Source organism: Salmo trutta, chromosome 4 (assembly GCF_901001165.1).
Source record: "Salmo trutta chromosome 4, fSalTru1.1, whole genome shotgun sequence".
Taxonomy (NCBI): Eukaryota; Metazoa; Chordata; class Actinopteri; order Salmoniformes; family Salmonidae; genus Salmo; species Salmo trutta.
This window is the reverse complement of record NC_042960.1, coordinates 27379538-27394542: the sequence shown is the minus strand read 5'-3', so window position 1 is coordinate 27394542 and position 15005 is coordinate 27379538. Positions and strand designations below refer to the sequence as shown.

The 15005-nt window shown below is 41.7% G+C and overlaps 1 protein-coding gene across 1 annotated transcript; it reads right to left on the bottom strand.

Moving 5' to 3' along the window:
• Positions 1-4663: 4663 nt before the first annotated feature.
• Positions 4664-12402, bottom strand: LOC115192184 (protein ABHD8-like). Its single transcript, XM_029750396.1, has 5 exons — positions 11702-12402; positions 6858-7668; positions 6592-6762; positions 6248-6464; positions 4664-6174 (listed from the first exon to the last, which is right to left on the bottom strand). Exons 2-5 carry the CDS (start codon positions 7658-7660, stop codon positions 5965-5967), a joined length of 1401 nt encoding a protein of 466 aa, XP_029606256.1. The 5' UTR covers positions 7661-7668; positions 11702-12402; the 3' UTR covers positions 4664-5964.
• Between the last annotated feature and the right edge of the window lie 2603 nt (positions 12403-15005).

The following is a 15005-nucleotide window of genomic DNA, read 5'->3' as shown; positions in this document are numbered from 1 at the left end:
TGGGTGAAAGTGTTGTGGTCAGATGAGACCAAAATGGAGCTCTTTGGCATCAACTCAACTCGCCGTGTTTGGAGGAGGAGGAATGCTGCCTATGACCCCAAGAACACCATCCCCACCGTCAAACATGGAGGTGGAAACATTATGCTTTGGGGGTGTTTTTCTGCTAAGGGGACAGGACAACTTCACCGCATCAAAGGGACGATGGACGAGGCCATGTACCATCAAATCTTGGGTGAGAACCTCCTTTCCTCAGCCAGGGCATTGAAAATGGGTCGTGGATGGGTATTCCAGCATGACAATGACCTCAAAACACACGGTCAAGGCAACAAAGGAGTGGCTCAAGAAGAAGCACATTAAGGTCCTGGAGTGGCCTAGCCAGTCTCCAGACCTTAAATCGCATAGAAAATCTGTGGAGGGAGCTGAAGGTTCGATTTGCCAAACGTCAGCCTCGAAACCTTAATGACTTGGAGAAGATCTGCAAAGAGGACTGGGACAAAATCCCTCCTGAGATGTGTGCAAACCTGGTGGCCAACTACAAGAAACGTCTGACCTCTGTGATTGCCAACAAGTGTTTTGCCACCAAGTACTAAATCATGTTTTGCAGAGGGGTCAAATACTTCTTTCCCTCATTAAAATGCAAATGAATTCATAACATTTTTGACATGCGTTTTTCTGGATTTTTTTGTTGTTATTCTGTCTCTCACTGTTCAAATAAACCTACCATTAAAATTATAGACTGATCATTCCTTTGTCAGTGGGCAAACATACAACATCAGCAGGGGATCAAATACTTTTCCCCCCTCACTGTAACACATTAGATGTGGTAAAAGATAATACAAAGAAAAAAACATGTTTTTCTGTATTTTTTTTTGTACCATCATCTTTGAAATGCAAGAGAAAGGCCATAATGTATTATGCCAGCCCAGGCGCAAATTATATTTTGGCCACAAGATGGCAGCAGTATACGTGCAAAGTTTAGACTTATCCAATGAACCATTGCATGCTGTTCAAAATGTTGTATCAAGACTTCCCAAAGGTGCCTAATTGGTTTATTAATACATTTTCAAGTTCATAACTGTGCACTCTCCACAAACAATGGCATGGTATTCTTTCACTGTAATAGCTACTGTAAATTGGACAGTGCAGTTAGATTAACAAGAATTTAAGCTTGCCAATATCAGATATGTCTATGTCCTGGGAAATTGTCTTGTTACTTACAACCTCATGCTAATCACATTAGCCTACATTAAGTTAACCGTCCCGCGGTCCTGTAGAGGCTAACACGGAACCCAATTTATTTTGTCCCACTACACCAAACACGATCACGACACGCAGGTTAAAATATCAAAACAAACTCTGAACCAATGACATTAATTTGGGGACAGGTCGAAAAGCATTAAACATTTATGGCAATTTAGCTAGTTAGCTTGCACTTGCTAGCTAATTTGTCCTATTTAGCTAGCTGGCTGTTGCTAGCTAATTTGTCCTGGGATATAAACATTAGGTTGTTATTTTACCTGAAATGCACAAGGTCCTCTACTCCGACAATTAATCCACACATAAAACGGTCAACCGACTCGTTTCTAGTCATCTCTCCTCCCTCCAGGCTTTTTCATCTTAGAATTTATATGGTGATTGGCATCTAATCCTTCATAGTATTACCACGACAACCGGCAACACAGTTCGTCTTTCAATCACCCATGTGGGCATAACCAATGAGGAGATGGCACGTGGGTATCTGCTTCTATAAACCAATGAGGAGATGGGAGAGGCAGGACTTGCAGCGCGATCTGCGTCAGAAATAGAAAGGACTTCTATTTTAGCCCTTGGCAACGCAGACGCTCGTTGATGCGCGCGAGCAGTGTGGGTGCAATAATTGACTAACATAGATTTCTAAATTTATTTTGCAACGTTCGTGCACGCGACGCGAGCGGTGTAGTCAGGGTATAAGTGTTATGTTTTCAAAATGCATATTGCTATTTGTAGGGTACCTACTGACTGTTCCATAACAAATAGTAACAGAGCGCATTATGTGATCATTTTGAAATAACTGGACTCTTGCAGTGCCAAGATCAGAATTCAACCATATAGTTTCCAAGTAACAGTCGTATTAGAAAGGAGAGCATCCAGTCCTGTGGAATACAGGAGGGCATCATTCAGAGTGCACACCAAGCTAGAGAGTAAAGCTATACGGTATTTACTGTTATTCAATGCAGTCTTTGTATGAGGACACTTAGACACAAAACAGGGCTTCTCCTGACATGTTCATCCACCAAGGGATCGTACACTGAACAAAAATATAAACACAACATGCAACCAATTCAAACATTTCACTGAGTTACAGATCATATAAGGAAATTAGTCAATTGAAATTAATTCATTAGGCCCTAATCTATGGATTTCACATGACTGGGAATACAGACATGCATCTGTTGGTCACAGATATCTTTAAAAAAATGTAGGGGTGTGGATTAGAAAACCAGTCCGTATCTGTTGTGACCACCATTTGCATCATTCAACACGACACATTTCCTTCGCATAGAGTTGATCAGGCTGTTGATTGTGTAATGTTGTCCCACTCCTCTTAAATGGTTGTGCTAAGTTGCTGGATATTGGTGGGAAATGGAAGACGTTGTCGATGCACTTCGTGATGTAGCCGGTGACTGAGGTGGTATACTCCTCAATGCCATTGGATAAATCCCGGTACATATTCCAGTCTGTGCTAGCAAAACAGTCCTGTAGCGTAGCATCCAAGTCATCTGACCCCTTCAGTATTGAGAGAGTCACTGGTACTTCCTGCTTTAGTTTTTGCTTGTAAGCAGGAATCAGGAGGATAGAATTATGGTCAGATTTGCCAAATGGAGGGCGAGGGAGAGCTTTGTATGCGTCTCTGTGTGTGGAGTAAAGGTGATCTATTGTTTTTTTTCCCTCTGGTTGCACATGTGACATGCTGGTAGAAATGAGGTAAAACGGATTTAAGTTTGCCTGCATTAAAGTCCCCGGGCATTAGGAGCACCGCTTCTGGATGAGCATTTTCTTGTTTGCTTATTGCCATATACAGCTCATTGAGTGCCGTCTTAGTGCTAGCATCGGTTTGTGGTGGTAAATAGATGGCTATGAAAAATATAGATGAAAACTCACTTGGTAGATAGTGTGGTCTACAGCTTATCATGAGGTACTCTACCTCAGGCGAGCAATACCTCGAGACTTCCTTAATATTAGACATTGCGCACCAGCTGTTATTGACAAATAGACACACACCACCACCCTTCGTCTTACCAGATGTAGCTGTTCTGTCCTGCCGATGCACGGAAAACCCAGCCAACTGTATATTATCCGTGTTGTTGTTCAGCCACGACTCGGTGAAAGATAAGATATTACAGTTTTTAATGTCCCGTAAGCTCATCCAGTTTATTCTCCAGTGATTGCACATTGGCCAATAGAACGGATGGTAGAGGCGGGTTACCCACTCGCCGATGAATTCTCACAAGGCTCCCGGATCTGCGCCCCCTGTATCTCCGTCTTTTCTTCATGCGAATGACAAGGATTTGGGCCTGGTCCGGGAGAAACAGTATATCTTTTGCGTCAGACTCATTAAGAAAACATCTTTGTCCAGTTCGAGGTGAGTAATCACTGTTTTGATATCCAGATGCTCTTTCGGTCATAAGAGACGGTAGCAGCAACATTATGTACATAATACGTTTCAAACAATGCCAAAAAACACACAAAATAGCACGATTGGTCAGTAACCCGTAAAACGGTGCCCCCTCTGGCCCCCTCCGGCGCCATTATCAGGATCTCGTCACGTTATCGCTGTGCATTCAAATTGCCATCGATAAAATGCATTTGTGTTCACTGTCCGTCGCTTATGCCTGCACATACCATAACCCCACCGCCACCATGGGGCACTTTGTTCACAACGTTGACATCAGCAAACCACTTGCCCACCTGACGCCATACACGCTGTCTGCCATCTGCCCGGGACAGTTGAAACTAGGATTCATCTGTGAAGAGCACACTTCTCCAGTGTGCAAGTGGCCACCGGAGGTGAGCACTTGCTCACTGAAGTCAGTTCTGACGCCGAACTGCAGTCCGGTCAAAACCCTGGTAAGGACGACGAGCACGCAGATGAGCTTCCCGAGACGGTTTCTGATAGGTTGTGCTATAGTTTCATCAGCTGTCCTGGTGGCTGGTCTCAGACGATCCCGCAGGTGAAGAAGCCGGATGTGGAGGTCCTGTGCTGGCGTAGTTACACTTGGTCTGTGGTTGTGAGGCCGGTTGGGCGTACTGCCAAATTCAATAAAAGGACGTTGGCGGCGGCTTGTGGTAGACAAATTAACATTAAATTCTCTGACAACAGCTCTGGTGGACAGTCCTGCAGTCAGCATTCCAATTGCATGCTCACTCAAAACTTGATATCTGTGGCATTATGTTGTGTGACAAAACTGCACATTTTAGAGTGGCCTTTTATTGTCCACAGCACAAGGTGCGCCGGTGTAATGGTCATGCTGTTTAATCAGCTTCTTGATATGCCACATCGCTTCTTGATATGCCACACCTGTCAGGTGGATGGATTATCTTGGCAAAGTTTAAATGCTTACTAACAGGAATGTAAACACATTTGTGCACATCATTTGAGAGAAATAAGCTTTTTGTGCATATAGAACATTTCTGGGATCTTTTATTTCAGCTCATGAAACATGGAACCAACACTTTACATTTTTGTTTATATTTTTGTTCAGTAGTTACATGACGGAGAGCTTGCTATGTGGCATTGAAGAATTCTCAGATTTTACAAACATTTTTGGTGGACCAATAAACATTTTCATAGCTTATATCACTTTTACCTGAAAAACAGGTAAACAATCATTGTTCAGCATAGTTTTGTTGAGGAATATGAAGAAACATCAAGTATAATAATCCTTCTTAAAAGGGCCCAAAACACACATGATCTACCAGTTTGTACTTCCCAGTTAACCAGCAGCCAAAGGAAACATATTTGTTTCCCCATAAAATACACAAGGAGACTTTGTAAAACAGTCAAACATTGGTATTTCCCCTGTCCCTCAAGTTGTTTCTCTGTAGATAATACAAAACATTGTCAATGTCAAGAAATTGCTTGTCATTTGGAATGATTCTGACAGGGAAGTGCGTTTAAATAATGTATGAATAATGCATTGTAGTTGGCTAGTTCTCAAAAAGCAGCATTGATTGTCAAACATCATTTAAAATGTCTCACTCAACTTCAGTCACAATGTTGAAGTTTCAAATATTCAAATGTGAAGAAGTACTGTCAGAAAAAAAAAGTTGGTTCTGGTGTTGCTTGTCACAAACATTGGCTAACCTTTGGCTTGAGTAGTATAACAAGCGTTCTTCTTGGCTAGTTATTTTCTTGTGTGACTTGACCACTTCCAATACATTCTCTTCCCTCTCTGATCCACCCTTGTTTTGACATTTCCACCCATTGTGCAACTAGAGGTGGACCCAAGTATAGACTTGAGTCCTTGTACCACACGCAACACACAAAATCAATAACATTATCAGGTCCACCTCTACAACTCAGCACCTCTTCAGCCCCACACCACCCCAAGGCACAGTCAGGGATCAGTCACTCAATCAGAACAGGTCAGAACAATACAATAGACCTCCACGGTCAACGTTATTGACATCCATCTATCCATCCCTCCTCATCCTCCCTCACATCCCTCTTGTCCTTCCTCTCTGATGTAGTGCAGTGACTTAGACCAAACATGGGCCCATCTGTCCCTGTGTACTGTGTTCCACCACCTCAAAACTCAATCTTAAACCAGCTCAAAACCAGCCCAGACCAGTTCAAACCGACTCAAACCAGCTCCCTGCACCTGAGGAGACACGCCTAGCACTACCAGCCATGGTAGACAGTACACATCACTGGCTGTGCAAGCTTTGATTGGAGTCAATAACACACATCCATCCTTCTATGGGCTACTTATTCTTGGCTTGGCTTTCAGAAGTTGCTCCCCCGTTGGATGCAGTGGGGGCATTGGCGGTTTCAGGTCGTGGTTTAGACTTAGGAGCGGAGTCTGGCTCCCAGAGGAAGAACTCGTGCAGGAGGGTGTTGACGCTCTCAGGACACTCCATCATCACCATGTGACTGCCCTCGTTGATTATCTTCAGGAAGGCCAGCAGCAAGATCTGAGAGGAGGTAGAGAGGTTAGATTAGGTTTAAAGAAAGGGTTAAAGTTGGCGTTAAAGGTTTCTCTCTCACCTCTGCCATGCGTTGATCCTCCTCCACGGGCACAAACTTGTCGTACATGCCGTGCACCAGTAGGATGGGCACAGTGATCTCTGCATGGTACACCTCGTCGCCCTCTGGCCAGTACTGGCCACTCATCATGGCACGCAGCACGAAGGAGGACACGTTGAAAGCATTGTTGTCTTTCAACAGCTGCTTCTCCTTCGCACCCTGATGGGCAAACCCAGCCCTGAGGGAGGCAGAGGAGAGAGTGAGTAGGATATAGGATATCATACTTGAATGTCATAGACGGCAAGATGTTTGTCTGTATGGGAGGGAAGACGCGCGCGCACACCCACACTCTCTCTCACTCTTACTTGAGAAAGCTCCAGGAGAGGCAGGGGGAGAGGCAGTGCAGGACGCAGGTGGGCAGGTTGAAGATGGAACAAAGGCTGGGCTCCAGGGCTGTGGGGCCTCCTCCGTTTATCATCACCATCTTGTGGACCTGGTCGGGGTACTCATGGGCCAGGAATGTACAGAATGACACACTGTACAAAGAGAGAGATGGAGAGAGTCTGGGAGAGCAAAAGGCAGAAAATACAATATGTAGTGTTTATAACTAACACACTTCTGTCTAACTCACCCATAAGAGTGTCCGATGAGAATGTTCCTTTTCCGTGCGTATCTCTTAAAGATGGCCCTCATGTCCTCGGCCAGGGCATAGAACGTGTATGCCGCCGCGATCTGGGGCGCCGAGCTCGCCCCGTGACCTACCAGATCTGGCACAATGACCTCATATCCCAGACGGAAGAAGAAGTCCAGCTGACTGCCCCAGATGTCCAGAGAGCCGCCCACACCGTGCACAAAGAACAGTGCCACGTCCGCATGTGTCCCCTTACACGATGTGATCTTCCTCTCGCTGTCGATCACCACTGTGCGCTTGGGCTTCCGCCGTCGCTTCCGGGGCTGCTGGGTCAGATCTGGGGCTAATCTGAGGATCGGGGCTGGAGCTGTTGCCGTTCCCCCTGCCCCACTTCCCCCTGTCCCAACCACTGACCCTGTCTTGTCCACTTTGGTGTCAGGATTGGGAGTTGGATTGGAAGGTGGGTCTGCGAGCTCTACCTCTACTGTACAGTTGGGTTCTGCTTCTCCGTTCGGAGCATGTAACAGCTCCTGTCTCACCGCATCCCCCAGGTTTTCTATCAGTAGCTGTCCGTTACGATACACTGTGATCTTCCTCTTGCAGTGGACGCTTCCCCCTGGCCCGCTGGGCTCTTCCTCCACCTCCCGCTCCGGGATGACGTGTCGGACCCTCAGGACGCGACCCGGTTTGACCTCCACAAACTCGTAGCCGTCAGCGGGTTCTGAGGTTTCTATGGGAACCACAACGTTTGCCGACTTCCCCGTCAGGCAGCAGAGGAGGCCGTCCATTAAGGTGGTCAGCATGGCTGCCCCTGGATGTTCACACACATAGACATAAACATGAGTCAATTGCATATGAATAATGAAGGCAATAACCGTGTCTGACGATACATAGGCGGCTCTTTCACTATACATATATAAGGCAACACGCACCCACTAACAGCATCCACACACAAACACATGCTGCTAGGATAATCCCTATTCTAAAGCCGTTAGGGGTAAGGTTAGACTATGTGAACAGAGTCCACTCTTAGAATTCCAGCACAACAGAATAATGAGCGCATAATATATCAGGAATGGGAGAGGAACTCCTTTGACACGTTGGTGACTAGTTAAAACCACAGAAACTTGACCATTTTCCTTCAGACGTGGCTCATAAATAGGCTCTCCTATCAAGCCTCTTCCCCTAGTGAGGCCTTAGAAGTATTAATAGGAAGGGGGGACAGTAATAGCCCATGGTTGAATTAAAGCCGGCGACAGTGTGCCCATGTGTGCCCCCTGTGTCTTCCAGAATTATTACAGTTCATAGGACCCAAGGCCTGGGGTGAATATTGTTGAGGCTACAAATCAGGAACATGTGTGTTTGTTTTGATAAGCAAAGTAAATGACAAACTTTGCATTTCATTGCTGATGCTGTTTTCCAACTACTGTTTTTTTTAGAATACTTAAACAATGGTTCTGTGATTTTCGGGCTGTTAAAATCTGATTATGGGATGGGGAATTTGGGAGTGGGACTGCTCTGAATGAAGCGAAGATGACATGCATTCACAGATGTTGCCCACACAAACATAATCTGGCTCAGGACAGCCCTTGTAAAGGGATTGGGTGTGGCTCTTCTTTAAGATCCATTTAATTCAAATAAACTATTCTGAGTGGGCAGCATCTTGGCTTTTAACATAGACTTGTTACACTGTTTTCACATATTGACAAACAACTGACAAAATGTTCCTGACAAAAGAACAAAACAATCAATCAGACCAAACCAGATCGTTACAACTACTGATATTTATTCACACTGTCCTCTCGCTGTGTTCCTGATGTATTATTTCCTGAGCAGCGACTTAAGATAAGTGTTATTTATTTATTTATTTATCAGACTAGGGATTACACCCCTTTCTTACTCTCCCTCCAGACACACTGCAATATGTTTGTCTATCTATCCTTTCTAAAAAAAAAAAAAATGTGGTTCTCCATAAACAATTCTTTCAACTTTTGTGTTTGCAATAGAATATAATAGGCCGGAGATGTCTTTTCTTTTGTGGTTTGATGTTGGAACCAGACTTTCTCTTTGTACAACTGCAGACTTTTCAACCTCAGCCCCACTGCTCACTGTGGTTGGATGAGGATTATAGTAACAATGTAGCATATAACTCTGCGCCTCTTGTTTTCTCTCCTTTTCACCCCTCTCTTTTGCTTACTTGCACATCCTCAGCCCACACAGTGTTCTGTGGTGCTGTGTGTTTTGTGATAGCTGTAGGCCTTGATGTCTGACACATCAGGTTTGAACTATTGAAAAACGTGTCCCTCGACTACTGTGGCGTGGCCCTCCATTTTCTCTCAGTGTAGATTCTGACAGGGGCATGGCCAGCATGTAAAGACCCTGTCCTGTGTTTAAAAGGTAAACCTCTTATAGGCTACCTAACTTACTGGTGTGTATATATATATATATACACATACATACATACATACATACATACATACATACATATATATATACACATACATACATACATACATACATACATACATATATATATATATATATACACACATATATATACATACATATATACATACATACATACACATATATATATATATATACATATATATACATACATATACATATATATATCTCAGACATCAAGGCCTACATCAAGGCCTATATATACATATATATAAAAAAATAGCTTACTGTATTTCTACAATCACAGACCATACACCTTACTGTTAATAAGTAGTCCATTTCAGGTGCCATTTTAGGTAGAAAACTGATACACATTGCGTCCCCCTCCATAAATGACTGCCTTTAAACCACACCTATCCCTCCTTTTCATAGCAGTCTCCCTCAGTGTTCATCTGCTGTATATATTATTCAATAACCAGGAGTATAGATGCTATAGGTTTAAATTATTCATCATTCCAGTGATGCCTAAAAACAGACTCAGTGTCTCGTCACAACACACTGACTGACAAATCACTGAGTGGGACCTCTCACATTATCGCCACAAACTGCAACCGTGGGCTTATTTGTGGTGTGGCACACAACGGTTTTACATCTCTCATACTCCAACTATTTTATTCATTTTGCTAATGTTGACATCATTCATATGTGGTCTTATCTGAATAATAAGGATTCGAAGGCGCTGCCACCCACTTTCTTGGCCAATAACGCTGTTATGATGTTATCAGCATAACACGACACTGGCTACAAATAGCAGAAGTCCCACACACATTCTTAGTGTGCACACTCATTAAAATCCCCCCGCTGTCTACCCACTGAGGAACAAGAGTGTAACTTTTTTTTGGCAACTACAAACAATTTCAGCAATTGGGTCAAAATCTCTGGTCCATACGCAAATTTAGTCAAGCCTTCAAATTGGCTGGTAATATCTGCAAGGCTAGCAGTAGCAACACACAGACTTCCTGCCAACGGCGTAGCTAAAACAGTGTTACATAATCCCAGATCAAAGGGTAGTCAACTCTGCGTAGGGATTGGCGCTTAGAAAAGAGCAGATAGCATCAGATGGATTAAAACACATTATGGCCTGTGCTGACAGTCTCGGGCCTGCTAAGGGTCAACAAACACTAACAATAATCCTTCTTCTTCTTCTTCTAGGTGTGACTACAGGCATGCTTCTGTTCTGCACGATGCAAAGTGGCATCCTTAATATATCAATGTCACAATATTATGTGATTGTATGTAGTTCTGTCCTTCAGCTATTAATGTTATGTATGGTGTCATGTTTTGTGTGGACCCCAGGAAGAGTAGCTGCAGCTTTGGGGATCCTAACAAAATAATAAATACTAACAATGGCTCCAACTTCTGTGGATGAGTGTCAGGACAATTGATTTGTTGGCTCATGGTGAGAGTCATAATCATGCGATGTGCATAGGCTACATGGGATCAATCGGTACTTTAAAAATGGTGTTGAAATCTGACGCTAAGCGGACTCTAAATTCACGTATACGTACATGTTGTATATTCTGTACTAAATCAGAGGCGAGACCAGCCACGAGAAAAGTCTCTGAGGAGTTGATCAAAATCAGCGCCTATTTGGTACTAAAAACACAATCATTTCTAAACGCTGCTGAGAATGTGTTCATTATCCTCCAATGGACTGGTGTCAGCTGGAGGATCCAATCAATATCAGCTACTTTACAAGGCAAAACATCACATGACCCATCACTTGTTGACATCTTCAAATCAATACACAGGATAGGTGCTTTGTCTTGAATCCAAGCTTATTTTGAAAACCTCAACCAGTACAATATAATCTCAGGAATATCATGCAATAAGTGGGCTGTGCAAAGGACAAATCCTATCAGGGCTCTCATGAATCACATGTCAATAATTAGGTCATATCACAACTGAAATGAATCTAATATCATTTATTGTTATTAGTTGGATACAACAATATATATACACTTTGTTGCCCATCTAATAAATGAGGTAGTTTATTTGCAACTGTTCCGTTTACTATAGGTCCCCTTCCATAGAATGGAAAACAACAAAGCGTGCGCACTGCCTTTTATTTCTGAATGGATCACTGACAAACGTCTGATGCAGCAAATATACAGCAAACGCCAGAATGTTTTTCATCTTTTGTTCACCAATTTTCAAGATGCATTAGATCAGCCATACCACTTTACGCACAAGTAATACCACATCCCCATTTTGGTATTTGATTTAGGCTAATTCAATTCTGAGAATTGGTTATGCAACAGCTTTAGTGTGTCTCCCTAATTTCCCGGTGCGTTCTCTTTTTGCCTTCTGTTGACACGAAATACAATTATAATCATACATCAGGCTTCATTCATATTCTCAACAACGAAGAATCTTACCTTATTATTGTCGAAGTCCACTGGGGTAAAATTGTTAGATAATACGCTTCTTTCTCGGTATACTGCGTCTTGGAAGCAGGCGCGCTATAATCTGTTGCAGCCAATCCAATAATCTAATCTAATTGGAGTCAGCAGCACTGTTCTCAACCTCAACATTCCTACCCGTTAGTTTACCTGATAAGCTACTAAAAATGAAAACCAAGGTGCATTATCAATTCCATTGCCTGTTGGCGTGCCCGTGGGCGCATAGTGGATGCGCACGCCATGTGTCTATCTACATGTGCAGGTTTTTAATCCATTGTAAAGCGCACGGTTCACTCTTTTCTAACTGTTCCCTGGTCCTGTAACTGCCTCTCTGAAACCTGGTCTCAGAGCAAAACGTATTATATTTTACTAAAATCCGGGTCATTTAGTATGAAATGTTACTTTACATTAGGTTACATTACATTGGCCCTAGCAATGTAATAACGGTAGTAAAATATATGAATTGTAGGATGTATAGTATCCTAAATCTTGATCGCATTTTACCTGTTTAGTATGATACATTACGTTTGACTGTTTTAGTATGATATCGTTTGAGAGCTTTAGTATGATATGCTATGTTAGGTTAAGGTTAGGAGTTAGGTTAAAGGGTTAAGATTAGGGTTAAGGTTAGGGGAAGGGTTAGCTAACATGCTAAGTAGTTGCATAGTAGCGAAACAGTAGAAAGTAGGTGAAAAGTTGCTAATTATCTAAAATACTAAAGTTGTCCGTGATGAGATTTGAACACGCAACCCTTGGGTTCCTAAACTATCGCATTAAACAGCAACCCAACCCACCACCCTCCAGATTGCAAGACATTTGCGTTAAATGTCCACCCCACCCACCACCCTCTTTTCATTTTTGACTTAAGTAACTAACCAAACGTAACATATCATACTAATTTGAGCAGGGTTGGGTAGGTTACTTTCTAAATGTAATCTGTTAGTTACTAGTTACCTGTCCAATATTGTAATCAGTAGCATAATTTTGGGATTACCCAAACGCAGTAATGTAATCTGATTAAATTCAGTTACTTTTAGATTACTTTCCCCTTAGCGGGCTTTAAAGAAGACAGATAATAATACCAATTGAATGACATCTAGCTTTTACGCTACTGCTACTCTCTGTTCATCATATATGCATAGTCACTTTAACCATATCTACATGTACATACTACCTCAATCAGCCTGACTAACCGGTGTTTGTATGTAGCCTCGATACTTTTATAGCCTCGCTACTGTATATAGCCTGTCTTTTTACTGTTGTTTTATTTCTTTACCTATTGTTCACCTAATACCTTTTTTGCACTATTGTTTAGAGCCAGTAAGTAAGCATTTCACTGTAAGGTCTACACCTGTTGTATTCGGCGCACGTGACAAATAAACTTTGATTTGATTATTGCAAGATCAATCAATGTTAGAGTTTAGATAACTAGCCATAAATGGGTGTTGCATTTTACTTTATGGGTTGGTTATGTAGACTTCTTCTAACTCATTGCTTTCCACTAAAGATAATATGATTAGGTTATATCTTTACATTAAAAACCAAAATCTGTCAGATTTCCAGTCATTCCAATTAATTGAATACCCCTTGATCTTCAAGAATAGGATTTGGGAATATGGAAGTATAGATTAGCAAAATTATTTTACCTGAACATAACCCAAAAACTAAGGATTTATTAGCCTACTCTGTTGTTTAAGATTTTGTTGTCATGGAGGACCGATTGGACTCATTGCTTCAAGTTGAAAAAGAAATGCTGCTCTCATGGAATGGCATGCTTTGAGCACTACCGAAAAGTGCTATTTGCATGTGAAAAATGTATGCCATATACTGCATTTGCCATAGGCCTATTGTTTAAGTTTTTGTTGGTGACCCTTTGATATCTCTATAATTTGCAGGTGTTTAAAGGGCAAATCCACAGTTGAAACAATAACAAAGCTGTTAAAAGATGAGGGATGGGCCTGGAGAAATGTAACCACTTTCAGATTAATAAACAGCTATGGATGCAAAGACTGACACTCTATTATATCAAAAGTATTGTTTTAAACATATTTTCAGGCTACACAGTGTTTATTTACATTTACAATGTTTACAAACATGGGAGAGAAAAAAAGCTTATATTTTGGATTCTCATGGGTGTGACAGTTGAACTAAACTCATGATCTGATTAGGATTTCTTTTAGTCCTAATTTGGACTAATCTTCCAAGAGTCCTTAAATATAAAAAATTAAATGTATAATCCAATCACATTTTCACATAACACACTGTTACAAATAACAGACATAATACACTGACATATTGACCAGATAAATACTCTGACAGTCTGAAAATATAGATTGGTTCCTTCATCTACCATAGTCCTGCACAACCTTCAAAGTACTGTATTTAAAATGGTTCTAAAGTATTGTTTGAATTAATAAAAGGTTTCTGGTTTGCTCAGATAAATTATAAAATGTCTTTATTGCTCTGAATCTAAAATGTTTTTTTTTTTTGCCTCTCTCTTTTCTGCTGGAATTACACATAGATGGTGGACAATCTATTCCTAGTATTGACTGAATGTCTGTCTCTTATCAACTGAATACCGTTGTGAATGGAGTTTGGCCGTTTTAAATGGTGTACATTGAAATAAAATAAATGTTTTTTTCAATTATCTTGTTGATTGATGACCACCCAAGAGTATTGTACATGACTAAAACACAATAACCATATCTCCACCTTAAAACAATCATTACTGATTTATTCTGTGCAATTTGCAGCCTCCTAAATATTACTTGATGATGCATTTCCCCAGACCACAGAAAAACAGTTAATCTGACTCCCAATTAATGCTTGGGTTGTTTGCTTAAGAATCTTTCCTGGTAAATATTTAGCTATCCTTCTGATCATGCATGCAGTTATATATATTTTTTTACATAGATTAGTAATTTAGATAACGAATTTGTACTCCCCTGTGGTGGATGAATCAGAATTAGTTGGGTAACATAGATAATTAAGATGTTTTATTAGTATAATATGCTTATGTGAGATACTTGTCATTAGAAAGTGTCCTTTGGACTCTGGTGTCTTTCAGTTGAACGTTTCCCCTTAGCTGGGGCTCAGTCACTTGGGGCCCAGAGAGGGGAGAGGTCAGACTTGTTTTTTACATGTCTTTGTTGCTATGCAGAATATCAGCAAGAGAGGACAGAATGAAATATTGTCTTCATATGTGAATGTCTCTTTACCTATTCTTAAACCATGTGAAGGGATGGCGTGATTAATGGGGAACCAATTATTTGTCTCCACA